Source organism: Vitis riparia, chromosome 1 (assembly GCF_004353265.1).
Source record: "Vitis riparia cultivar Riparia Gloire de Montpellier isolate 1030 chromosome 1, EGFV_Vit.rip_1.0, whole genome shotgun sequence".
In the NCBI taxonomy this organism is placed as follows: Eukaryota; Viridiplantae; Streptophyta; class Magnoliopsida; order Vitales; family Vitaceae; genus Vitis; species Vitis riparia.
Genome location: NC_048431.1, coordinates 18954728 through 18981698, shown reverse-complemented (window position 1 = coordinate 18981698; position 26971 = coordinate 18954728). Strand labels below are relative to the sequence as shown.

Sequence of the window (26971 nt, the reverse complement as noted above, 5' to 3'; positions counted from 1 at the left end):
CTAAAAAAATTAAAATATCACTTTAAAAAAATATATATCATAAAATTTGAATGGTACACACTTAAAAACTACCGATCCATACATACCTTTTAGATTTATTTCTATATAATTTTTAGAAGGCCGTGAATTAGAAAATATATAATTTTTTTATTAACAATTTTCATAGTATTGAATTTTATTTGTGTTTTTATTTCATTAAAGTGTTATAAGTAATTTATTATTATATACTATTTCAAACTCATTTAACTAGAAGATTAAATAATTTGGAATTACATAAACTTTAATTATATATTATTCTTCTTTTTTCTTTTTTCTTAGTGCTTTCCTTGAAACCAAACATTGAATTAGTGTCCACCGGTTATGCCCATGAATGCCCCTCAAAGCAATTGAGTAGCAATGGCATTCTGCAATAAGAGAAAATTGGTGTGAATTCGAATCCAAGGAAATAGGTGGAAGACACAATCATGACCATCCAACACTCAACAATTGGATAATCCACCACCATCAAGAAGAAACACATCCGTTTCACAGGCCAATACGCAGAACCAAGCTCACCTATAATCATCTCAAACATTATAACAGCTTATTGCGCCTAAACTTTACAGAGGTGATGCCATTTTCATTTCTATCTTACCACTTAAAGCATTGTTCAGCAAGCAATACCCTAATCATCTCCATTTCGGTTAACTACTCATTCCGGCTTAATGACTTTAGAAGAGTATGAATGATTCAACACCTTCATCAGCAGCCACAAATGCGGTTCTGGAAGTGGAGAGCTTGAAACCCCTTCTGCATCACAAACTAGCTTGGACTTTGCTCTCTACAAAAGCTTGAATTGAAGGTTCTCTCCCAAGGAAATCTGATAGAATGTCAATGGGGTCTTTTGATCCCCCCAAGGCCAATACCTGCCAATAAATGGAAAAAGCAATAACATAGAAACAACGTAAGACAGACTCTTTACAAGCGATAAGATAGCTGACCCAATGAAGGGTGCAAGTCTTCAAAAGAACAGTATGAACACTAATAACAGACCCAATTTCTACTCTATTACTACGTAGGAAATATCAATCTAAAAAATCATGTCCCCAAATATAATGTAACCCACTAGTAAGTTCATTTAAGTCATGATTACCTTTTTCCTGAACTGCATGCCAATATACTGGCTCAGAAGACCGCCAGGGAACTTTGAGGCAAACATATCAGCTGCAAAAACCTATAAACAACACACCATGCATTAAGTTACAATTATTAGAGCCTTACGGTATCATAAATGACGAGGACAAAATTCCTGTGTGCATTTTTTCTTCTTGCATCAGCCTTACAACAGCCATACAGTATCATGGTTCTTTTTGTCTAGGACAAAGGAAATCTATATTTCAGAGAAAAGACTAGGCTATCACAAATTACAGTGTGAAGGCTTCCCTATTACTGACAATTCCAATAAGTGAAAATAAATCAGGGTAATTGCAGAGTGCACTTGTACTATACAAGGATAGCATGCATGTACCATAGGAGGACGGCATGCAAGTGGCAATATAGATTAAAAAAGGTGTTACTCAAACCTCACTCCAAATGCGACTGTAGCAAGTAGCCTCAAAACCAACAGCACTACGTGGAAAACATGATGCTGGATTGGTTCCTTCCAACATTGGCAATCCTAACATGACCTGAAGAAGTAAAGATATAAACATAGTAGCCACAAATCTGCCTATATGAAGTTGTGAAAGTTATTTACCTTTGGATGCAGATCCCTGAATAGCTTGACCATGTCAACATCTTCAGTTGAATGTATAATCTGATCGAACAGACCTGACAAGACATGCACCTTTTCAGCTACATTGACAATAGGAGGAAACTATCTGCACTACCTTGTCATTTGTAATAATAATACACTTTCTACATTGATCAATGTGCATTTGCCCCACAGTTGGGAACATTGGTATCCAGAACAACCATTGCAAAGTCAAATGTGTGAGAACAAACACAAGTATACTTATGGTTGTGACCAAGACATTTCATAACTATTTTTGGTGAAGCATATTGGAAGCCATAGCAAGCCAGAACATCAATTTTATGGTTGCTGACATATATATGTATATAGGTATTTTGCCAACTACTCCTTCCATTGTTGTTAATGTAATGCCCAAGCAGTTAATTGTAGCATTATTCCCATAATAGCAAATCAATTCATATTTTATCATTGTTTACACTGCTGCAAAGAAATTTATCATGTATTTTCCCAACAATAGGTGTTAAACAACTGGAACTAACCATGAGAAAAAAAGAAAAAAAAAGAAAAAGAAAAAAGGAAATGCTTCAGAAAAATTAAGTTCAAACACCTCAACATGACACTTGAAATCTATTAGACATTCCTATAAATGATGTTCACAAACAATTCCTCTAAAGGGGGAAAAATAAAAGTGCTGGTTTCCAGGACAAACTGGTACAACTTACAATAAAGAATTTCTTGCTTCAATTTAAGTGCTGAAAAGGAAGATCTCCATCTTTTAAGTGATTCGCACATTCTATCCTCAATGGGCTTCGTGATATCCTACAAATCATAGATTTTTAAGAATAAAAAAATATATGGAAGAGAACCATTTAAAGATGAATTTGTGTTTGATATAATTTGAGAACTCCTAGATATGGAGGGTGGAGTCACTAGTCATCACTTAGAATTAAATTTTCATTTATTCAGCTCCCTTGCACATGCATGTGAGTGCATGCGTGCAAGCACACACATACAAGCACACAGGAAATAAGTAGTATCATGATACTCAGAAGAAAATGAAATGGAGAGAAAGGGAGAGGGAGAGACAAAAGGGATATAGAAAGAGGAGGGGGGTGGGGGTGATATGAGAGAGAGGGAGGGAGGCTCACAGGAAATAGGTATTATCACGATACTCAGTAGAGAGTAAAATGTTTTTGCAACAAAACCAAACTAGAAAACAAATATGCCTAACTAGTAGTTCAAGCACTCACTGGAAAGAAAAAAAAAATAGTAAGCCCTGGAAAAAATGTGTCACCTGATGGAAACCAGATATCAATTTCAGTGAGAAGCTTTCATAACACCTGAGCAGGGTCTCCAGAGAGTCAGGGTGAGCTTGGATTTTAGCTAATTTAAATAAGTAACAAATCTTCAGATACTAACCAGTTTTCAAACACCCGAGCAGGGATCTCCACAAAGTCAGGATCAACACGTAGCCCAGAAAATCTAGCAAATGATGCACGATTGCAGATATGTTGGACCTAAAAGATCATAATTGACAAAAGATCATGTTATTTTTCAACACTAAACTGTAGTAAATATTACAATATTTATATTCTGCTGCCAACACAACCTCAATAAATTGTGAAGGTAATAATTTTAAATTAACATATAATAATCAAAGAAAAGCAGACTAAGGATTCTACTCATAAATTTGATGAGATCACATAAAATAACCAAGTTATATGGTTATGCCTGAAGATTTCATGTTAAAAGAATAGCTTTAACTTTGTAGGATATACAAAGTTTTAAAGAGAATAAGTGAAGGCTTGAAGCAAGATGAAAGAATAGGAGATCTGGCTTCTAACTCTGCAGCATAATCCTGAGAATAATTGAATAGACTTTATTACCTTGTCTTACCAATAATATAAGTAATGTTAGTAAGAATGAACTATTAAATCAATCTTGAACAGAAAAAATAAGAATTTAACAGAAAAAAAAAAAGGAGAAACTTGATAAGGATCAGACAAACAACTGTTGCTCGTAAATTTTATCATGTATCATTTTTGTATGTCTTTGTATTGAGTATTGTATGAGTCCTAATTAAACCAAGCTTTGTTTCCTTAGTTTAGTTTCAATAGTATTAATTTAATAGACTCACCTATTAGGTGATAGTTTTATTAGGATTGACTTTTACAGTTTTATATTTATTGAAGAATAATAAAAAGCAGTAGGGCCATATATATATATATTCTGATAAGCACACAGAAAATAGTAATAATAAAAAAATAAAGACAATACAAAAGGATAGGGCTAAGGTGCACCAAAGCACACAGTTGGTATACAGAGGGTTCCACACAAAAAGAAGACACAGCACCTGCCCACATCTACTTGGCTCATAAGCAATCAACAAAATTGACCATTGACATGGTATTCCCTTGTATATGATGCCTAACACATTCCAGAAAGCAGCAGGGCCATATTATACAATTGCAACTATTTGTTTTTCCTTTCCATATTTTTCTTTTTCTTTTTCTTTTCTTTTTTCATTTCTTATTTTTTGGTTGAGGTTATTTTCTGTATTGCCCCAATACTAGTGCTGGAAATTTTTTTTTTTTGGTTGGTCACAAGTGGTATCAAAGATTAAAGATTCAAATAACCAACAAAAATATGATCCAACCTCAGTTTCCGAAGTCTGATAAAAAAATTAATAATTTTGAATTTTAGAGGATGTAGATGCAAATATTATTTTAGTGTGAAGATGTTTGAAGAGTTGTAGATCAAGGATATGAGGTACAATTGATCAAGCAATTCACAAATGCACAAAGAGAAAATTTGACAAATTCTAGAAAGAAGGATTTTAAGACTCATCCTCACATCTACCAATTGATAGACCCACCTATTTTTGAGAAGACTGAAAAAACAAGTATTGCAAAAGGTGCATGAGACATCATGATCAAGACTTGCAAAGGAGTAGAAAATTCAGCTACAAACTTTGAAAGGGTAATTTGAGCTTCTTCAAAGGAGAAATCAGAGAGAGTTTTTTAATTATTTTTTGTGAACATTAGCTCTTATTATTCATATGAAAGCTAATGGTAAGAATGTTTCGGATCTCCAAGTTATGGACAAAATTCTTCAAATCTTGATTATAAGGTGACAAGTGACAACTATTGAAGAATCAAAAGATCTTGATGTGGGATCAATTAAGGGATTCATTATAAGCCCACTAACAATGTTTAGTTGAAAGGTCTAAGATTGAGGTGGAAGAAGCATTGTAAAGTTTACTAAATCTTTAAAAATGAAAAAAGAAGTCTCATGATAATTCTAAATCGGTTAAGACAGATCAAAGTTTGCAGCATCAAGGATGGGGAAATATTAGATCAAGCCCAAGAATAGGAAGAGCTAATGATTCAACTCAAATGAATTATAAATCTCATATCTAATCTTATAATTCCAAAAGTATGGCTATTACAAGTCTAAATATAGAGCTAGACAATCAACTTGGAGTAATTTTCAAGCTAATGTCGCAGAAGACAAAGGCAAATATGCAGATATCTTATTCTTAATGTGTACTATTATAGAGAAAATAGAAATAAGTCATTTTGGTTTGGAGACAAGCAATAGTAATCATATGCGAGCCTTTTAGCTCAAAGGTGAAGTTTAGGAATGATATATCATTATTTTTTATAGGTAGGAATGATATAACAATATTAGTCAAGGGAAAGGACGCACTTCCATCAAACAAAGGGATGGCCCGAAAATTATATCCCTAATGTGATCAGAAAGCATTAATTGCAAAGGTAGAAAATCATTTATCTCCATTAAAACTTAATTTTGCAATTTACCTTGATTTTTTTCTATGATTGATAATAAAAAATGGTTATGGCCCTTCCTTTTGAACACATGAATTTTGGGAATCAAATTACTTGTTATTAAAAAGATGGTTTCTAAATTACCCTTTATTAATGTTCCCATAGTGAAAAATATTCTTAGGGAAGAAACATAGAAAATGTTGGTAGATTCCAAATGATTTCGTATTTATTTCTTTCCTTTCTTTCTTTGGTAGAATCTGATTTATGGGAGAGATTATAGGATGACAGGTGGTAGGTGAATATGATCCTTGATTCATGGGAGATATTCTAGGGAAATCTAATCCCTAATTGTGTATAAATAGGATGTACATATTGCATTCTAACACAATTCAAGTAGAACAGAATTTATTTCATGGTATCATAGCAAGGGCTCTCTTTTGCACCCTAAGTTTTTCCTATTCTCAGCCTTAATCCCTGAGAATTTCACTACACTTGTACGACCTTCATTGCCAATAGCAAAACTTGTTAATGTCCGTCTCCTTCCTTTGAATTTTTTAGCATGTATAGCCTCATAAAATTTTTCCCTCTCTAAGATTTACTAAAAAAAAATCAATTTGTTCCAATATGTCTAATCAATCAAAAATCATCAAATCTTCAAACTTTGCTCCCAACCTGACTAGCAATAATCTATTCAAACTCAAAGACCACAATCACTTGATGTGGTCTCAACTAGTGCCAACATTTTTGAACGGGAAAGGAAAATTGAGTCATCTAATTAGACATGTCCAAGTGAAGAAGATCCAACATTCATTGTATGGGATGAAGAGAACTTGACAAATGGTTATAGAATTCAATGCAACAGGAGATCAGTAAGGCATGCATGGTCTTGACGATGACTAGAGATATCAGGGGATATCAGACAAATATAATCCAAAGTGAGAAATGCTGACCACATCTACAAAATAAAGACTAAGATTGGAACTACCAAGTAAGGTACTTTTTCTATCACTAAATACTACAATATCATGAAAAGCTTATGGTTGGAATAAGATTACTATCAGAATATTAAAATGAAGTGTAGAGAAGATGTTGCCATATGCTCAAATATGTTGAAAGGGAAAGGATATTTGATTTCTTAGCGGGTCTTAAAGTGGAATATGATCAAGTCAAGGTTCAGGTCCTTGGAAAGGAAGATATACCTCCCCTAAATGAACTCTTCTCCATTATAAGAATAGAAAAAGGAAAGAGCGTTATACTTAACACTCCAACAACAAAAGGCTCAACTCTTGTCACTATGAAGCCAAACTCTACACCAATGATGAAAATATAAGTAATTACGGATATATCGGTACTTTCATTTTGCAGATATATCGGAGATATATCGGCCGATATTTTGACATAAAATATCGATGAACCTAAAATTGATAAAAAAAAATTATAGAAATATAAGAAAAAACACTTAAAATTAAAATTAGAAATATAATAGATATTTTAAAACTGTTTTGTTCAATAAATTGATATATATATAATATAATTTATCATATTTGATAATAATATTATATGTACTAATAAAAAAAATATGAGTTTCATAAGTATACATTTATTATTAAATTATATCAAATATTATTCGATAATAATATTGTGATATTTGATTATAATATGTCTAATTTAAAAATACATTTAATATTAAAATTATAATTCATTTAATTTAATTGTATTAAATGATATAAAATAAATAATGATATATGTATAATTTTTAATACTTAATTAATATATTAATGATATTAAAAACACTATGAATAAAATTATCACGATAATTTTTATATTTTTGGTATTCAAATAGATGAAAATTTTTTATTTAATTATAAAATAATTATAATTAATTTGTTCTTCAAAACATTTTTTTAAAATTATGTTTATATGATGAATTTGAGTTTATATATATTTGGTGCAGTTTATATATCAAGGGGCAAACTTGCCCTAGTGGTTGGCTTACTGCCGGCCAAACCTTTTGGCTGGGGTTCGAGCCCCCGTGACATAAATGAAGCCAATTTTAAAAGTTTGACCGCACAGGCATGTTGACCACGTTGACAACCCAAAATATCACGATATATCGGCGATAAATTGAGAAAATGCTAATAACTCCCGAAAAATATGTGAAATTCACGATAAATTGACAAAATATCGTGGAACCAATATTTCCCTTACATATATCGTGTCGAGATGCTCCGATACTCGATATTTTAATCACTACTCCACACTATCAAACAACAATTATGGAGGAAATAAAGTGTCAAGATCACTAGTCAACAAAGATGGTTTATAGTGTGTCCATTGCAAAAAACCGAGGTATACCAAGAAGACTTCTTGGAAACTCCATGGAAAGCTGCAATGATTTGGTAGAGGAAATGGAAATCAATATGCACAATCTAGACAAAAGAGTGGTTATGCCTATATTGCTCAATCTAAAGAGAATTCTCAACTAGAAATCTCAGCTTTTAATGATTTAGATGCTGGTAGATTAAACAGAGAAGAGATTGAAAGGCTTTATGGCATTTTGACTTCAATGGGTAAGTCTACTACTTCATGCTCTCTCGCCTAATTAGGTAAGTATCCCATTTCTCATGTTCTTGGTGTTCCAAAGGACTATTTTCCAAGTACTTGGATTCTTGACTCAAGTGCTATTGATCATACGACCTATTCTTCACACCGTTTTTCTTCTTATAATCCATTTTTTAGGGATAAAAAAATTGAAGTTGCTGATGACACACTAGCAACCATGGCAGGCCAAGGAAAAATTCTTTAACTTCAGCTTTCACATTAAAATCCATGTTACAAGTTCTAAAACTTTCGGTTAACATCTTATCAATTCATCAAATTACTAAAACTTCAAATTGTACTGTCACCTTTTTCCCATCTCATTTTGTGATCCGGGACTGAACCATGAGGAGGACGATTGAGCATGCTAAGGAACAGAAGGGTCTATACCTGCTTGGATCTAGTTCTAACAATGGTAATCATATGCCACTCTCTCATTTTTCAGAAAAATTCTCATTAAATAAAAGTCTAAATATGGTTGCATCATCTTCTTCTAGAGCATCCATCTTTTCCTTTGCTTAAAAAAATGTTTCCTTTATTATTCAATAAATTAGATGTATATAGTTTTCATTGTGAGGTTTTGTTATTAGCTAAACACCATCGTGTTCCATTTTATTTAAGAAACACAAAATCAGCATTCCCTTTCTTGTTAATTCATACTGATAATTGGGGTTCCTCTTGAATCCTAAGTCTTTCTAGAGCAATGCGATCTGTGTCCTTTATCAATGACTGTACTACGGTGAATTGGTTATTCCTCATGAAAAACAAATCAGATGTTAGTTTTGTGTTTCTTATCTTTCACAAAATGGTAAGCACACAATTCAGAGTTAAAATAAAAGTCATTAGGTCTAATAATGGGAAAGAGTACTTTACTTAGGTGCTATCTCCTTTCTTTAAAAAAAGGGGGTTATACACCAATTTCCATGAACTAATTCCCCACAACAAAATGTTGTGGTTGAACAGAAAAATAAGCATCTATTAGAAATCACTTGAGCCTTATTTTTTCAAAAAAATATGTCTAAATCATATTGGGGAGAGGTTGTCCTAACCATAACTCATTTGATTTAACCGACTAGCCTCAAAAGTGCTTGAAAATAAAACTCCATTGGACACTCAAACTTTTTTCCATATTTCAACAGTTCCAGTAAACTTCCTCCCAAAGTCTTTGGTTGTGTGCCATTTATCCATATATATCCTCCAAATCGCAACAAACTTGATCCTCGAGATCTAAATGTGTGTTTGTGGGATACTCTTCAACCAAAAGGATTATAGATGTTATCATCTTACTTCTCAAAAATCTTACAACTATGGATGTCACTTTTACTAAAAATTAATTATTTTTTCCTAATACTTATCTTCAGGGGGAGAGCTTAGATGAAGAAAAGTTTCTCTCTTATGGTTTGCCTAATTTGCTACACTTTATGAATCCATGCCACCTGCACCTAAGGTCTCACCTATAGGTTCTAACTCTTTATCATCTGGTCAAGAAGCCTCATCAAAAAGGGATCAAGGGGGGAGTTAATGCAATTGCCATGCCACTATAGGTTTATTCTAGGCGGAAATCGTGCCAACCTAATTGAATGCAAACCCAAGAGTCTAAACTCGAGACAGATAATGAACACACAAACTCCACTAATTTTGTTTCCAGTGTCATTTTTCCTACTTCAAATTGCTCTCACCAAAAACTTATGATCAATTTGTTTAGAACAAATATTTAGAAGTGTTTCCTAATCTCCATTTACAAATTGCCCTAAGGAAAGCTACCAGAAAATGCACTCAACACCCAACTTCCAATTTCATTTCATTTGAAAACCTATCCTCCATCACATAGAGCCTTCCTTACCCAATTAACTCCTACTAAAATTCCTCAAATAGTTCAAGAAGCACCTAAAAGTGAGAATTGGAAGAAAGCCATAAAAAAGGAGATGTTAGCTCTTGAGAAAAACCAAACTTGAGAAATAGTTGAATTACCAAAGGGAAAAAAATTGGTTGAATGTAAATGGGTGTTCACAATTAAATATATGTTCATGAGGATTACTTGACAATACATTGAAGAGAACAAAGGTAAAGATTGAATAGCCAGTGGGATGGAACTGCCCAGCTAAACTCAACAGGGTATGGTGGGCGAGTATCAAAATTGGGTAAGGCAGCAACTTGAATTTCTCTTGTTCTTTGTGCAACAGCATCTCTACCTCAGCTAAGGGAATATAGCCCATGTGAACCCTACCATTAGGGTTATCCCCCAAAAAAGGAGTATTACTATGAGGTCTAAAGCCAGATATCTTATGGTGGTATCATAACAATAGGAGAGTGATGAGAAATATTGTTCTTTGCCGACTTGAGAGACTGGAACTGCTCAAAGATCTGGCTCTAAGTGTTCGAAAAGAGTAGAAACCAGGCTGGAAAGAAGCTCATTGATGTCTAAGTGATGAGATTGGGGTTGTGGCTGATGGCATTCACTTGAGGCCATTACCTCAGTTATTCCACAATGTTGTTACTCATGAAATTCCAAAATTATAGTAAATAAACAGACCATAATATAAACCTGAATGGTTATATATATTAATATATGATATACTAGAATCATTAAATGTGTGTGTGCGCACACAGGGTTGGGGTTGTTGGAATAAACAATCAAGAATAATGACTTAGTAGTTCCATAATAACTTCATACAAGAAGGAAGTCAAAATATGATTTCTGATTCCACCGCCAGCATGAGTAAGATGAAAGTGAACATACCACATGACCAAACTCATGGAAAAGATTAACCACTTCGGAGAAACGCAATAGGCCAGGATGATCATCAACTTCCTTCTGACATTGCGAAATAAGCAATGCTACTGGTATCTAGATTAAAAAAAAAAGGCAAAACATAAACATAATTAAATAAGCAAAACTAATCAAAGTATGTAAATAAACTAATAATTACTAGTGCCTTTAGTCCATTTGACTAATCTTATACTTCCAATGCACTACAAGCATATGACAATTACATCTCACAGATTCAAGCAGAATCATGCACACATGTAGAAACACCAAACACGCAGTCCTCATGAGTATGAACAAGCAACATCCAAAATCCATTACAAAAAAATTAGAATAAATTCTTTATGTCTAAGAAATAGAGAAGCAAGCTACAATTAAGGTTTCTTTGTGATTCATCAAGAAAGAATGAGTGAAGCATTCTTGCCATCAATTCAATTAGAAACCTTATGCTCATATACATGTGAACAGTTTTTCCTTTTCAATCCCTGTACTTTCACCTTTCCCTTGATTTAACCCCTAAACCTTTTTTGTTTTTTGCGCTAATGTCAACTCTAAACTATGCCCAACTGTCAAATAAACCCTTCTATTAAGATTTTGTATCAAAAAATCAATGGAGAAATCCATGTGATAAGCACAATGACGTTGGAATGAGTTTTTAAATGATATATTTAGATTTATTCAATTACTTCGCATGCATGTCACCAGATTTTATTCACTCATTTTGGCAGAAAATCTTAACAGAATGAAATATCTACCATTACAGCTTATTTTAGGGTTAACATTGCTTGAACAAAAATAAATAAATAAAATAAAGAAAAGTGAAAAGGCTACACTGAGACAGGTGAAAGTACAAACTACAAAGGTGATATTTGTAATTCACCCCTTTTTTCACAATACTACTCCAAACCTAGCACCCAAATGCATGGCACAAACCCACCTGTTCAAAGGCACAGGCATGGTATCATCATCTAACAAGGTAAAAGAGCCACATGTGGTACACGGCCCAACAAACTCCCATACAGGAAGGTTTAGACTTTGAACACAAAGACCTTCAGTATATGCTCACATCATATATCTCCACACACATTCTTGCATTTGCAGTTATGCCTTACTAGATATAGCAAGCATAGTAAATGAGCAAAATTAAAGACAAAAAGTTCATGGTTATCCCCATTGGAAAGCAAAAAATTGCAAACTTATGGATTCTGGTAGCACACTTCTTATTTTTGTCTATGTTGGAATTTCATTCTCTCTCTCTCTCTCTCCCTCTCTCTCTTTTATCCTTTATTGGTGGATGGGGGTGGGGTGTTGCTATTTTGTTATTGTAAACTAATAAAAACTTGAGATCTAGACATTACCATTTACCATATTGAACTCCTACCTCCTAAACAGGAAACAACCTATAATGATAAGGGAACCCAGCACCAAAATAAGACTTAGACTAGAAAATATCAACATCTTACTTACCATGGTTGAGTTCTTCTCACATGGGAGGAGTCTATATTTTAGTAGCTTTGGCCCTCTTTCCATTTTAGGTTTTGCCTTAAGGTGAGAAGCATCTACACCCTCGTTTAAGATGTCACATGATTCGTGCAAGACAACTTAGAAGCAAAATTAGAATTTCCCTTGCCTTAAGGCAAGTGCTTAGTTTGAGACTGCTCACCTAAGCCCTAAACCTTAAAGTACTAGACTTATGTTGTCTCTTCCCTTTTGTATTTAATGTCTACTTTATTTTAATGGTCTACAGGTTGTTTTTATGCTAAAATAAATAGGTTTTCATCGCTTGGTTAGTTTGTTGTTAAAAATTTCAGCATAACACCTTTGCCTTCCTTTGCAGTAAACCTGTTAAACCATTCTATAGGAACAATATAATATCTATAGACACACACCTTCTAATTCCAACACACACATATATGAATCAGAAAGCTCCAAAAATTAACGTTTAACTAATTGAAGACGTGATTTATAACAGCTACCTGTCGAGCACCATTGGATGATAATGAACCATTTTGCAGAGCTACAACGCAGATGTGACCATATTTTCCTTCCCTGTTTAAAAATACAACAGAAACTCATTTCTCTTTAATTCACAAGTCAATGAAGAGCTAAAGATATTTAAAAACAAAAAAACAACCTGGGGTGAATATCAAGGTAGAAATAACCCAAGAGCTCACTAGAACTTAAGTCAAAAACAGAAAAAGCACGAACATCAGAGTGCCAAACTTCAACATCAGCAATTTCCTCAAATCTTAAACCTGCAGCGAGCAAAGAAGTCAGGGTGTCACAAGTTCTCATATCGTATGCAACTCATACACATCAACTGAGGCACTAAAAAGCATAGAAAATTAAAATATTATGAAGAAAAATTATGTATTCAACCAAAATAAATATTGTATAAAATTACCAAAAAGGTCTTGGAATATTTTGAAGATCCCAGGTAAAACCAAATTGATGGGAAAGTATTGCTTAAGTACGCCAAAGTCAAGGTCAAGATATTGCTCTTCAACCCTCTTCATATAGTACAGTAGATCCTCATTTCCAAATGGAAACTCTCCTTCCTCTTTCCGCTGAAGGCCAAGTATGCCCAAATGAATAAGATATAAAACACGCTAACAACATAGGAAGGCATAAACCAGACAAATTCTCACCTTTAAGTCTTTCAACATGTCAAGCTCTCTGGCGGCTAATTCATTTACACTGGCAGAGATGTCCTCTAAAAACTCAAATACCTGGAAGAAATAGGGACCAGGTCACAAGTAAAAGATCACCTCCACGAAACAAGTAGTAGGAAATAGAAAATCCAATAATTAGACCATGGCAAAGAGAAAAAATGTGAAATATCATAGGAATTATATCTACCAACTATTTTCTTTCGAAAAATATTAAAACAAAATACGATAAGAATCGTTGGAATCTGTAAACAGGTTGGTGCCAAAATTCTCTCCACTTTTTCATTTCCTATAAAAATGTTTTGCATTTGTCTAATGTCATACAAAAAAAAGAAGAAACCTTGAATATAAATTATGTACAGAACTCTCATCAGTCACCAAACCAAATGCAAACCTAAATAAGGAAAGAACAGCAAAAATAACTCTCCTATGCTAAATAATCAACAAGATATACCACCTAAAGACTAGACCACTTCACAGATTGGCAACAAACCAAAATTCACATGGTTCAGTTGACCTCTCCCCTTCCGCTGAAATATGAGTAACACTTTTACTCCCATGCAATCTCATGGAAGAAAATCCACACAATTGATCAACTTATGAGGAGAAATTGGAGCATTGCTAACCAGTGTTGCCTCTGTAAACAACATTTTGGAGTCTGACAATCATATTCTTATTCACTATTAGCTATTTTGCACGAGTTTGAGCATGGGTGTATACAGATATGTGAGTAAGTGTCTAATCCTTCACACCTACAATTATTAGAATATGGGGATTTGACTAAAAAGGATTGCAATAATAAATATAGACATTTGGACAAGGAGAGTAGAGTACAACAAAACAAAAGTAAGAAAACAAAAAATAATAGTAATAACAATAATAATTAAATATCAATCAAAAACAAAGATATCTTTGATAAGTACTCTTCCCCCCTCCTTTATTCTTATTTCTTCTTTCTTATACCAAAAGATTTTTATAAAAGTTTGCTTCTCTCTTTTCAATATGATTATCTGCTGAGAAAATTGAAAACAAAAAAAAATAAATCAATCAAAATCAAACAACCAAATCCAAAGCAAAGTGGGGCTATTTGACAAGGATCTCACACTCACACCCACACCCACACCTATGTCGTGTCAGGTTAACAGGGGCACACTGAATGAAGTAGGAGAATCCAGATCTCAAAGACTACAAGTAGACTTCTAGTCTTTGGTCAATGGTTTTATCCTTGTTTAAAGTGTCCAGGGTTTTTCCTTGATTGGTTAATTAACTTCTTCTCAACTGGCATGGCACCTTTGATGGCACCAATCTAGGCAGTTCAAGGACTGTTTTCTAAGTGTTTGTTTTTGTTGACTAATTGTGATTGATTGAAATTTACAACTTATACAAACTGGAATCAGGGGTTCAAATCAGCAATAAAATTAGGGCAATAAATTACAGATTCCTTCATTGTTTGAATAGTTGAATAATGGTGTCTACATACACTGTATTCCAGGATTATTTTCCCTGTAAACACTATATATATTCATTGCAAATTTCTGTCAATACAAGATATACAATTCCATGATTGTTCACATGGTATCAAAGCAAGGCTTCTGTTAACATTCCTTCTCTATTCTTCAGCCTTAGTTTTCGTAACCAAGCAGAGTCTTCGTTGCTGCAGCTTTAACAATTCTTGGCCTTCATTGCCAAAATCAACATAGAGAAATACAACCTTCATTGTTCGTTCTCCCATGTTCTCTCTACTTCTATTCCCTTTCTCTGCTTGTAATCACTCTCTCAATATGTGTATCTAAATTCAGTGAACAAGCATGGAATTGTATTTCTTATCAACCTTTATTCATGTAAATTCCTCCATCAATACAAGAAATACAATTTCATGATTATTCACAGTTTTCGTCCATTTGGAAAGAGAACAACAATATAATTTTGAACAGGTGGAACTAATGTTGGTTGAAAAGAGTTCGTCTCTAAAGGCCTTATTCATATGGTCAAACAAGGAAATGGGGAATGTCAAGCTTCCTCTTGCTGATTTGTAGATAGATTGGAAGTGGGTTAGCTGAGCGAAGCTAGTGACTAGTGTGTGCTTTATTCCTTCACTTTTCCATGTATACATAGGCTGCACCCCTTCTTTTGTTAAGTATTATTATTGATTTATATACTTCTATTTTACCAATAAATAAAAAATAAAAAAATTATTTCGTTGCTAGGAACTTGATCCATGTGCCTCCTAATCGTGCAAATAGTTTAAAATATCAGAAAAATGGAAATTTACACATAAGACTTAGTACCAGCAACCCCATTTCCTATCAGTTTCAAAACAAAAACATGCCAAGATCAATAACTGTAGAAACCTAATCTTTAGAGTACAAATTGAAAGATAAACTCAGAACAATACAAACTCACTTTTGAACCAAAAAAACACATCATTTTAAATTCCAACCATGAACCTCCTACACAATAGATCACTTAAAGGAAATAGCATAAAAAAATTATTCAAACCTTTGAGGATGACTTTGCCATTCTGGGAGCAACAGCATAGTCTGCATAATTTGAATAGCTGAGCAATCGAGCCAATTTATGGCGCAGTTGAATCTAAGATTAGATGATAAGGAAAAAAATCAATTTCAACAGGTTTCCATGTACTTCCATTGAAAGAAGCATAGCAAATAGAAAACCATACCCATGTTATATCTGCACATTCATAATTTGCCAAAAAAGGCCTTTCAAGTAAAAACACTCAACATAAATTACTGCAATGAGCACCCTTAAAGCATTTAATCTTACCTCCTAACATTAGCTACAGAAACTAAGAATTTAGATAGCATTCATCTACTATAGTCAAATCCAAACATCATAGCATCAGGATCCAACAACTGTAACCAAGTTTGAACTGAGCACTATTTAATTTCCAAAAGTTTCCATCAAATGACAACAAGAAATCTCAAGCTATTCCAAATTCTCAGACTCCAACTACTTGGAAAATATTCTCTAAAAAGTGGAAAAATAGAACTGTTAATGCTGGAACATGAGAATTTTGTCTCAAGTTATGAAAAGATCAACATGATGATTGTTGAAAAATAATCAATTTGTTGATTATCTTTCTGGAACATAGCATATGTTCTGAGCTAGAGATCACAAAAGACTTTCAGACATAGAAAATTAGGAAAAATATTGTTACAACAAGAAAGTGATTAATGATCTAATAGAGATTATAAACTGATATGTTTTGGGACATAGATACTGAGTTTAAAAAATAAATGCATTATTTAGTAATCCCAGAAAATTGCAATTCTTTGCTCCTCTGTTTCATTATTGTCAGTCATCATATCAATGATCTTTGACAAACAATTTTTGTTTTGTAACCAAAACATAGTTAAAAAATATAAAGAAGTAGACACTTATCAATTTCTCACTAAACTTACATTTTCTTTTAAAAGCTTAAGAAATTCCAATCAAGAGTTTCACAAGTTCTTGATGCAGAATCAATTTCTCCCATATTGTACATTAACTGCCTTCCCATGAGTGTTGAAATGCTGCTGCTACCCACATACTTAATTCATCACTTTTCAGAATTATCTTTTCACATAAATGAGCTTCATTTCATATCTCCAGCCATGGTCATACTATTTTGTTTAAAAAAATTCTTCTAAAATTTAAAACTGTTCATGATGCAGTTAAAAGACATCTGACTGAACAGGCATTTGATCTTGAGAAGAACAGGTATAAATATAAAGGCCTTGTTGCACAAAATGAAAAAAAAAAAAAAGAAGAAGATATTGCAAGAAAAATGGTGGGACCCCCATCAAATCCAAGCATAAGCTATATTGTCAGTCCAACAGTAGAACAAGAGACAAGAACAGCTAATAAATATTCAAGATTACAACAAATGCAGTTTGTGGAATTCAAAAAGAAAAAGAAAAAAGAAAAAAAAAAATTAATGATATAGAGAGACAATAATAGTAAGAATTATCACTAGTTTCCTTCTTTGTATCATTTGCTCTGATCATCTTCAGATTCATAAACAAAGCAGTTTAAAATGTTTATGAAACAGCATGTACAATAATGATGATAAATTGATATGGAAGAGAGACTTAATATCATACATGCAAACAATAATAGACAGTATTTATACAAGAAAGTTAAAAGAATACTAAAATAAGTAGCCCTTCTGAGGGTGCAACAACTTTTGATTTATATTGCATATGCCAAAAGTCATAATGCGGATAAAAAAAGATATGGTTTTTCTATCTGCATTACCAGACTTTTCAAGACAGAAGGATTTGCTTCTCCACCCCTCTTCCCATATGCCACAGCTACTGTCTTCCTGGTCATCCCTATCTTCATAGATTGAATAGTAAAATCCACAATAAGCATGTCATACCAACTGGTAAAACCACATGAAAAACATTTAGAAAGAAAGAAAAAAAAAAAAAAAAAAAAGCAATAGAAAAAATTGACATCATGTGGTTATTCTCAGGTAAACAATACCACAATAAGGTATTTGATCAGCCCAGGCAGCTGGTATAAAATCAACCAAAAAGCAGTCTATATAAGTGCATCCAATTAAAGAGGCCTGCATATGCGCAGATTGGAGCATCATATCAATCAGCAATCATTGACTTTGGAAATCAACATCCTATGAAAAAATTCGAGGAAATTTCCAAAATCATAAAGTTTGTAAATATAGAATATTCAGAAGCATTTCTGCTTCTGATACAATTTTTGTTAGTATTACATGCTTTTTCTGCTCTCCAAGACAATCATCCTAACTTGGATTAGCTGCTTAGTTTTTTCCCCTTTATAACAATTTAGGTTTATGTCCTCCACTATTAAAGTATCACAAAACAAGCTTCCAGATTAACCTACATCATACAAGAAGCACATTCAGAGGGTAAACATCACATGCACCCCAAATCCAAAACTAAACCATCAATGCCCCAAAGCACAGATGTCACTGCACCCTAACCTCAAAAGAATACCGATGCCTGATTTCCCAGCAAATGCCCCATGACTCACTGAAAATTTTGGCCTAGGATTTAAACACATATTTGATATTCCATTACTGCTTAGAGCTATCACATATTCCTAATCTATAGAATGTTTAGCACAGTCATCCCAAATGAAACTGTATCTGGAGTTATTGAGAATGCTGCAACAAGAAATTTCAACCAGCATTCATCATGCATTCTATAAAATTCTAACAGTTCCCAAAAATATAAACAACCTAAGTCACTTGTCCATCATCCAAGTTCTCTCAATTCTTCTCACATGATTCAGCACATAAAAGGAATACACACACACACACACACATATATATATGAGTTAATTGTAGATACTAAGGGTGATAAATCTATCAATCACAGAGAAGACCATACCTTACAAAGCTCCAATACTGGAATAACATGACGACTTCTCAAGTAAACCTTAAATTTACCATTCTCAGCTTTGTCTAGGCTCTGCAAAATGAACATATTTTAACATCAATTTCAGAAAAATAAATCAGGATAAATGAAAATTTAATTGACTCATTCAGTTTCTGCCAACAGACCCACACAGGACCATGCCACCAAAACTTTTTCTTTATAAAAAGGATGACCAAAAGATTCTAAAACAATTTAATTTATTCAATAGAGAATTCCACCTAAAAATAAAAACTATTACTGGAAGTCAACCAGACAATAAAAAAAAATGAAAAATAGTTCCAAGATTCCAACATACCAAAGCTTATGAAACCCTGAAACTTTGTAATAAAAATCATATTGAACATCCACATAGAAGTGTGGCACCAATGATAAAGTTATATACTTTGAACTATTAGATAAAGTCTTAAAGGGAACAATGAATAATTTATGACAGAAAAAAAAATAGAAATGAGAGATAATTCATTGCAAAAACAGACATAAGACATGTTCAACCTGAAGGAACTCCGGTGGTAACCCAGCTAGCTCAGTCTCACTGAAGAGGAGAAAAGTACTTTCATCACTCATATTTTTTATATATAGGACACTAAGATCATCTATATGAGCTCTCAACCGCTGCACTTCCTCTCTTTTTGTTGAAGTAAGGTTCAAGCCATTCCGCTCAAAGTCTCTAATCTGTCACTGATTATGAAAGAATCAACTCTTGAACACAACAACTGATGCAGCATATAAAAATCTTTATTTTAGTATAGCAAATCTTGAAAACCATACAACAAAGAGCAATCAAGGGAAGAATTGAAATCCAAAAAATAACTGAAACTTTTGATCTTAATTTGAAAGCTTTTCAAATGCAGAAATATGATATTTACAAGCATAGTAATGGTTGTTCTGTCAGCAAATAAGGAATTGAAGCAGGGTCATTCTACTGAAAAAATTGTAGGTTCCAGGCTCCCCATAGAATAGCAGTATCAATTAAAGACCTCAAGATAAAATGTTAGAGAAGTGAAATGCATGAGAAGAGAGAGATATGAATATTTCAACTTTCAAATAAGTAAGCAATTACTATTTTCTTTTTCCATTTTATCATTTTTCCTATTTGCCTCAATGATCGATACATGCGTCTCTAAGGCAGCAAGCTATCAACATGAGGTTAATTATTTTCACTATTTTGCCCCAATTTGAAAACTAAAACATTAAAATAATAACAGCAACTATAATAATGCCAAATCATCTTTTTTTAATGGTTAATTGATCTAGCAACTTAGAGAAGAAATTTTCCTACAAAAAAAAAAAAAATCAAATGGAAACTGATGTCAGGAAGGGAAACCATTCTTAGTAATCCTCTAAGTGTTTGGAAGGAAAATGTGGGAAAAGATAATTAGTTTTGAGTCTCAAAATTCTCTTTTCTGGGAGGCAAAAAGACAAAACTCCATTCTACTTCCCTAACTCAACTAACTAGTAAAAGATGAAGTAAATTTGCGAAAAACTTGACTGATCTGTGGGCAGGGACGAATTTTAGTAATTTGTCCCAACCCAAATTTCCAAACGGGGGAATAGGAATAAAAACAGAAAAACAGAGAATAAACATGCTAATCAAGCATTTTCTGCAAATTGGCAGATTTGAAGAACAAATTCAAGAAATCCATTGCCAGAAATAGTATAATCACTACGATTTCCTTACCAAACATTGTACATATCGGTTAGCTTCAGGACTTATCCATTCTCCTCTTGCAACAAAAGCTTTGACAACACGGTATACATCTTCACGCTGACTGATCTTGCATAAGAAATCACAATGTTAAATTCATACTCAATAAAATAGATGACAAGTTAATCTTTTTTCCTATAAGCACAAAACATCTTTGGCCTTTAAACAGTATGACCTTGGCATGGAAAGAACATTTAACAACATCAAACATTCCCTAACATAAGTCAACAAGAGATACTCTCCAGGAATACCCTTAAGGTTCTTTGGCATGAGAAAACATAACCCAAGCTTTTCCCAGCAATTTGGAACTAACTTCAGCAGTTAAATTCTTTCTTTCTAATTTAGCCATGAACATGCCACAGTTCATGGCATTTCTAATAAAACAAAACACCTTTGCATCATTTTGGGGCACCACAATTCAGATTGTCGGTGATCACCATCTTACTAACTCACTCTAAATATTTGACAATCTCCACTCATCCATTTACCTCACTTCAAGATTGTCTCAAAAAGATCCAAAATCCATCACAGGCCATAGAGTTGCTTTGTAAGATATCCATTTAAAAAAATTGTCATAATGTGTTTTTCAAATAGTAAGCCATACACAAATTACCACTCTTCCAATTGATTCATGGCTTATTAAAAAGAAATACTTACTTAAATTAATCTTTGGCCAATAAAAAAATAATAAGAGTAACAAAATTCTTTAATAAGTTTACACAAATAAATGTGTACCAAATTATTCTTTTTTTCATTTATTTTTTTTATAACCAATAACATTCTATGACTGAACCCTTCAAACTCTCTATAGGGACCCCAACCTTGGGTTGCTAACCATGTCAGTCACAACCAGCACGGAGTAATTCAAGGCCTTCAACCAGCACAGGAATTGAACCCAAGACCATGCGCCTCTACCATACATCCCAACATTCACTCCAACCAACCAGACACCCTGACCAGCTTTCATTTTCCATTTTACATATATTATCATATCTTTAAATATTTAAGAAAAAAAGAAGAAAGCAAGAAAATGAAACAAACACTCCCATTTCAGGAAAAGGGTAGCCACACTCTGCATGAGAAAAAACTGACTGAATGAAAGAAATGAAACCTGCACATCAAAACATGAGAATCAATTCTCTGCTCTGCTTCAGCACTCGCTTTGCGTACCTCCTCTGAAGTCGACACCAACTTTGGGAATATGCAAGATTGAACCAGTGGGAATTGTTGTGCCTCCAACTCTGCCAGAGGCAAAACAACATTGGCATATGTGGCCTGTAAATTTTAGCAGAACAGATAAAAAATCAGCCCCAAGACCGAGCATATATCTATCAAGAAGCAACCAATGATTGCCCACATTGCCACAGATAAATCCAAAATAAGTTTCAAAATCAAAATAAAAAAACAATCACACAACCTTCAATATCATAACACCGCAGCTTGCACAAAATGCAATAGAAAACAAACCTTCCTTCCAGAATGCTAAAAGTAGCACTATTTTTCTAACTTAAGTTCCAGTGAATCAATAACAAATTCAGGCAGAAAGCCAGTACATTATTGAGAATTTGGCTCCATTCTCGCAACATTAATTGAAACCCTAACAAAAACGACTAATAATCAAATGAATCAAGAAGTAATAAAAGTTTGATATTCCCACACCGTGAAAATAACTCACACAAAAAGTAACACTGAACTCGCATTACCTTATCAAGAGGAACTGAACCAACCGCATCATGCGCGGCCTTCGACTTGGAGATAAAGCTGTTCGCCAATTGGAGAATCTCAGGTGCCGAAAGATTCACACGCACGTTAGAACCAGCAAGATCTGGTGCAATTCAACATCAACACATGCAATCAAGGAAAACATTGAAAAGAAAGGGCGGGTGAACGATACAAAAGCTGGACGTGTTTGGAAGAAAATAAATTTCGGGGAAAAAAAAGAAAAAAAGACCTCTGCGTTTTCTTTTCTTGGTGTGGGCGTTGACGGCGGAGATTGCGAGGTTTATGGCAAGTGCGAGAAGAGCAGCGGATCCAGTGAGAGCGAGTAGGTTGTATCTTCTGTCTTTCTTTTCTCTCACCATTTTCTCACTCTTTCTTTCTTCTTGTGGTTGTTGGACTGATTTTCTCGCTCACCAAACAGACAAATGCGAGGGAAACTAGTGAGGAAAAATGTTGACCTCCCATTTGGACAGTGGCTTTTAAATGGGCCGGCCCACTCCTTGCCAGCAAATCTGAACTTTGAAAATTGGTGAAAGGAAAATTTGGGAAAAAAATTTGAAATCTCAAAAATAGAATAAATGATAAAATTATTTATAAATTTATGTATTTTATTTAAAGTATGTTAAATGAAATAAAATTAGAAAATAAATGGAGAAAGATATATTGAATTAATATTAAAATAATGATTTATTTCATTCAAATGTATTTAATTATATAAAATAAATAATATATATATATATGATTTTTTTAACATTTTTATTTTTATATTTAATTAATATATATATGATATAGAAAAACAATTATTAAAAAAATTATCATGATAGTTACTATATTTTTGGTAATCAATTAAATAAAATTTAAAAATAAAATAATTATAATTAATTTATTCTATCTATTAAATACTAATTAAAAATTAAGTAGAAACTTTAATAAGTGTAAATTTTTTATAATAAGAGTGATTCTAGGAAAAAAAATGTATAGTCGTATAAAAAAATTATTTATAAAAATAATTAAAATTTCATATCGAGATGAGAGTTAATATCTATTTAAGTCAAAGATAACACTTATATCATTAAAAGATATTTATATCATATATTCTCATTACTTTTGACTTAAAAATGCATAAAATATCCTAATTATTTTCCGTAAATATATTAAATTTAAATTTATAAATTTGACTTACTCAATTTCATTTATGTTTTTTTTTAAATGTGTAACAAAACACCTTTTCTATACTTTATAATAAAAGCCCCGATGCATTTTTGTTGTTACTCTTTTTTTTATATATATTTTCAAATATTTACTAAATTGTCATTTCTTTTATTTAATGTCACGAAATACCTTTTTTGCATGTGAATGAAAATATAAGGGGAAAAAATAAGGAGAAAAAATAGAAGAAAATAAAAAGTGAATGAAAATAAAAAATAATAATTTTAAATTCAATAAAATATTTTTATATGTTAATTCAAATTCATTTTAGTGAATCTTTCAATATAAATATATATTAAAGATTAAGTCATTTTAAATTTTTTATTTTGTTTCGGATTTTCCATGGTACAACCAAACATTAGATATTAATTTTTCTTAATAATTTTTTTTTCTTTATTATTTTTGGAGAACCAAACATAACCTAAAAGAAAAAGGTACATGTTGTTCGCATTTTTCCTATGGTGTGTGGTTATTCATAATTATATTTGTGTAATGGATTGATAAATATTATTTAAGAGTATCGATTTATAGGTAGGTAAGTCAATTCATTGGACATCCAAATTACTAAAATTAGAAATAGGGAATTAGAAAAGTTTTCATTTATATGAACATGGTGTTACAACTTTTGTAACCTCATCATTATGAGATTTAATTTATGTATGAAGTTTATGAGTAATGAAGGAATATGGAAAAGTATAACCTATACAATTATATGAATGCATTCAAGTTTGTAACCTTATAAATCTCTTTTATAAGGTTAAAGTTCCAAGCTAGACTTTCATTGTTCCGCTTCTAGTTGTTTTGCTTATAAAAACATGCACCACACAAATGACTTGTCCACTATATAAGAGTAGTGAGTTGAAGAACATTGACCCAACAATTCACAAGGTGACTCAATCTCACATAAGAAGTGTTGTTTGTATCATGGATCAAGACATAATATAATCATTATTGAGAAAACAAAGGCTATGTTTAGTTAAGAAAAACACCAAAAAGTGAGGGTGAATTGGGTTTTTAAAATCTTTTCAATTACAACAAAATTAAACAAAATATAAGCAAAGTAAAGAGATAGAGTTGAGAGAATTCAAACTCGGGTTTATAGTGGTTCGGCACTTCCTTGCCTACGTTTACTCTCCTCAACCTCCTAACCGAGTGAGGGTTCCACTAACTTGAAGCTTCAACCAAGCTTCCAATCGTCTTACACTTGGATTCCGGCTCTAATGGGCTCTTACACAACCTCTTCAAGATTCAACCCTCTTGAAGGCTTTAACACTCAGATTGTTACAAAATATACTCACTCAACCTAACTTAAAGATGGCTCAAATACAAGGCAAAGTTAGGATGACAACAAGAGTGCACTAAAGGACATGCAAGTGGTGATTTAATGCACTATGAAATAAATGAGAGCTTTTTGATCAAGAACAGGTAGGTAGGCTTTGAATGCAATTGTTCTCTTGTCAATAAATGAAGTGGAGCTCTCAATTTATAAGTTTCTAGCTCGGGAGTCAAAATCAGCAAAAGGCAACCTCGTCCGATCGAGCTAGGGGTCGACCGATTCACTAGCCGTTGGAGCATTTAATGCATGACAAGTTACTGTTGCCTCAATCGGACCTCGACCGGGAAGAGAAGGCTATTGGGAGAGAGAGAAGGTTTTTAACCTTCCTCGACCGGTCCTCGACCGGATGACCCAAACCGGTCGACCGGTTCCTCAACCGGTTGACCGGTTGAGCCTTTTTGGCCTCGAAAAACCTATTTTTTTATTCCTTTCTTTTCTAACACTTAGGCAAGGTCTTTAGGTAAATTATTAAGCCAATTTTGAAACATTTTGTCTAAGGTAATTTAGTTAAAAACTCGGGTTTTAATGAAGTCGACGTTTTAAAGAATAAACCAAGTTTTCTAAGATGCATGAAAACATATGAAAATCCTAAGTGCACTCATGCATTCATCTTACATTAGTTTCCTATGATCTCAAGTCTTCCAAGCGTCTCGATCTTATATCCATTTGATCCTTTGATGATTTTTCGAGTTTATACCTGAGATTCTTAAACATTAAACCAATTAGTTACTTAACCATGGTTTGTTATCATCAAAACCCGATTAGGAGAACCCTTGGGCTAACAATTATTTTTTCATTTCTTTATTCCTTATATTCATAGTGTTAAAAGACTCAAGGTGCACCAAGGCGCAAAGTCCTCATGGGGCTTAAGGCGCGGGCTTTAGTGAAGTGAGGCGCATCCTAGTTTACATATATAATTTTATATAGTACATCTGAAAAGGTACGCTGCTACTTCTTCTTATTTTTCTCTTCTTCCTCTACTCGATGGCTTTTTTTTTTTTTTTTTTCTGTACGCATGAGACAATGAGCCCTAATCTAGGTTGAGTTTTTTTTTTTTCAAATTTTTGTTGGGTCAAAAATTGTTGGGCCCTTTTTTTTAAGCCTTAATTTGGACTGGACCTTTTTTAAAAAAAAAAAAAATTGTTGGGTTAAAACCTTATTATGGGTTGGGCCCTTTTTTTAAAAATTTTGTTAAACCAAAATTCAGCATTTTGGGTTGTAGATGTTTTAAAGAGAAGGAGGTTAAAACGATGTCATTTTGGCCCCGTTTTCTTTAAAATAAATTGCAACTCAAAAAACTACTTTTTGAACTAATTAAAAAAAAAAAAACTAGATTAGGGCTCTTTGTTCCACCTCTGCAACTCGTTCAAGGTTTGTGGAGGAAGAACATAAAAGAAGAAAAGAGAAATGAGAAGAAAAAGTGTACATTTTCCCAGGGCTTTGTGCCTGACCGAAGGCGAGTGCCTTGCACGCCTAAGTCGTGCCTCCTTCAACAAGCATCACTTGGATTAAGGTGAGGCACCGATGGTTTGTGTCACACCGTCTTGCACCTAGGCATGTCTTTCACAACTATGCTTATATCTATTATGTTTTATGCATTTAAAATTGATTTTCCAAAATAATTATTTCTGCATGAAGTTTAGTTAACAATTGGTATAAGAGCTAACCAATTTTGGATCATAAAACATATTTTTCAAATTTTAGTTATTGCTTGATCTTATGGACAACTAAAATATATAATGATGTAATGCATGTGAACGATGTATCAAACATACATTTTTAATGTTTCATAATTTTAATCATATCTATTGCATGATTTTATGGGGAAAAAATATGATTAGTAATTTAAATATGTGATCATGGAAATTCCAAGAGATAATTTTATCTAGTATGTATGTTTATTTACTTGTTTGTTTGTAGTTGATCATTGAACTTGTGAAACAAGTATTAATCAACCTAATGGAGGATTATCACTATGTTTGATTATATGATAAAAACTAAATAATAAAAGGTTAATGAAGTTTT

At 32.9% G+C, this 26971-nt stretch overlaps 1 protein-coding gene across 3 annotated transcripts; it reads right to left on the bottom strand.

Annotated features, from left to right (window-relative positions):
* Positions 1 to 410: 410 nt before the first annotated feature.
* LOC117922528 (probable thimet oligopeptidase) lies at positions 411 to 22836 on the bottom strand. Of its 3 annotated transcripts, XM_034840670.1 has the most exons (20): positions 22634 to 22836; positions 22386 to 22507; positions 21794 to 21957; positions 20656 to 20746; positions 19470 to 19649; positions 18930 to 19010; positions 17812 to 17892; positions 16054 to 16146; positions 13534 to 13614; positions 13290 to 13452; positions 13020 to 13140; positions 12862 to 12934; positions 10859 to 10966; positions 3152 to 3249; positions 3027 to 3072; positions 2455 to 2551; positions 1736 to 1809; positions 1563 to 1667; positions 1133 to 1213; positions 411 to 905 (listed from the first exon to the last, which is right to left on the bottom strand). In XM_034840670.1, exons 1-20 carry the CDS (start codon positions 22761 to 22763, stop codon positions 795 to 797), a joined length of 2100 nt encoding a protein of 699 aa, XP_034696561.1. In that variant the 5' UTR covers positions 22764 to 22836; the 3' UTR covers positions 411 to 794. The 3 variants fall into 3 exon arrangements, with proteins under 3 accessions (XP_034696561.1, XP_034696569.1, XP_034696577.1); XM_034840678.1 differs by lacking the exon at positions 22634 to 22836 and having other exon boundaries at positions 21853 to 21957; positions 22386 to 22501; XM_034840686.1 differs by lacking the exons at positions 411 to 905; positions 1133 to 1213; positions 2455 to 2551 and having other exon boundaries at positions 1579 to 1667.
* Between the last annotated feature and the right edge of the window lie 4135 nt (positions 22837 to 26971).

Excerpts from the sequence above, each read along its gene's own strand:
- LOC117922528 (XM_034840670.1), bottom strand. The coding sequence starts at position 22,763 with ATGGTGAGAGAAAAGAAAGACAGAAGATACAACCTACTCGCTCTCACT. Across the intron at positions 19,011-19,469 it reads TACCACCGGAGTTCCTTCAG|AGCCTAGACAAAGCTGAGAA; the intron begins GTTGAACATGTC and ends TTCATTTTGCAG. Across the intron at positions 1,214-1,562 it reads ACAGTCGCATTTGGAGTGAG|GTTTTTGCAGCTGATATGTT; the intron begins GTTTGAGTAACA and ends TGTTGTTTATAG.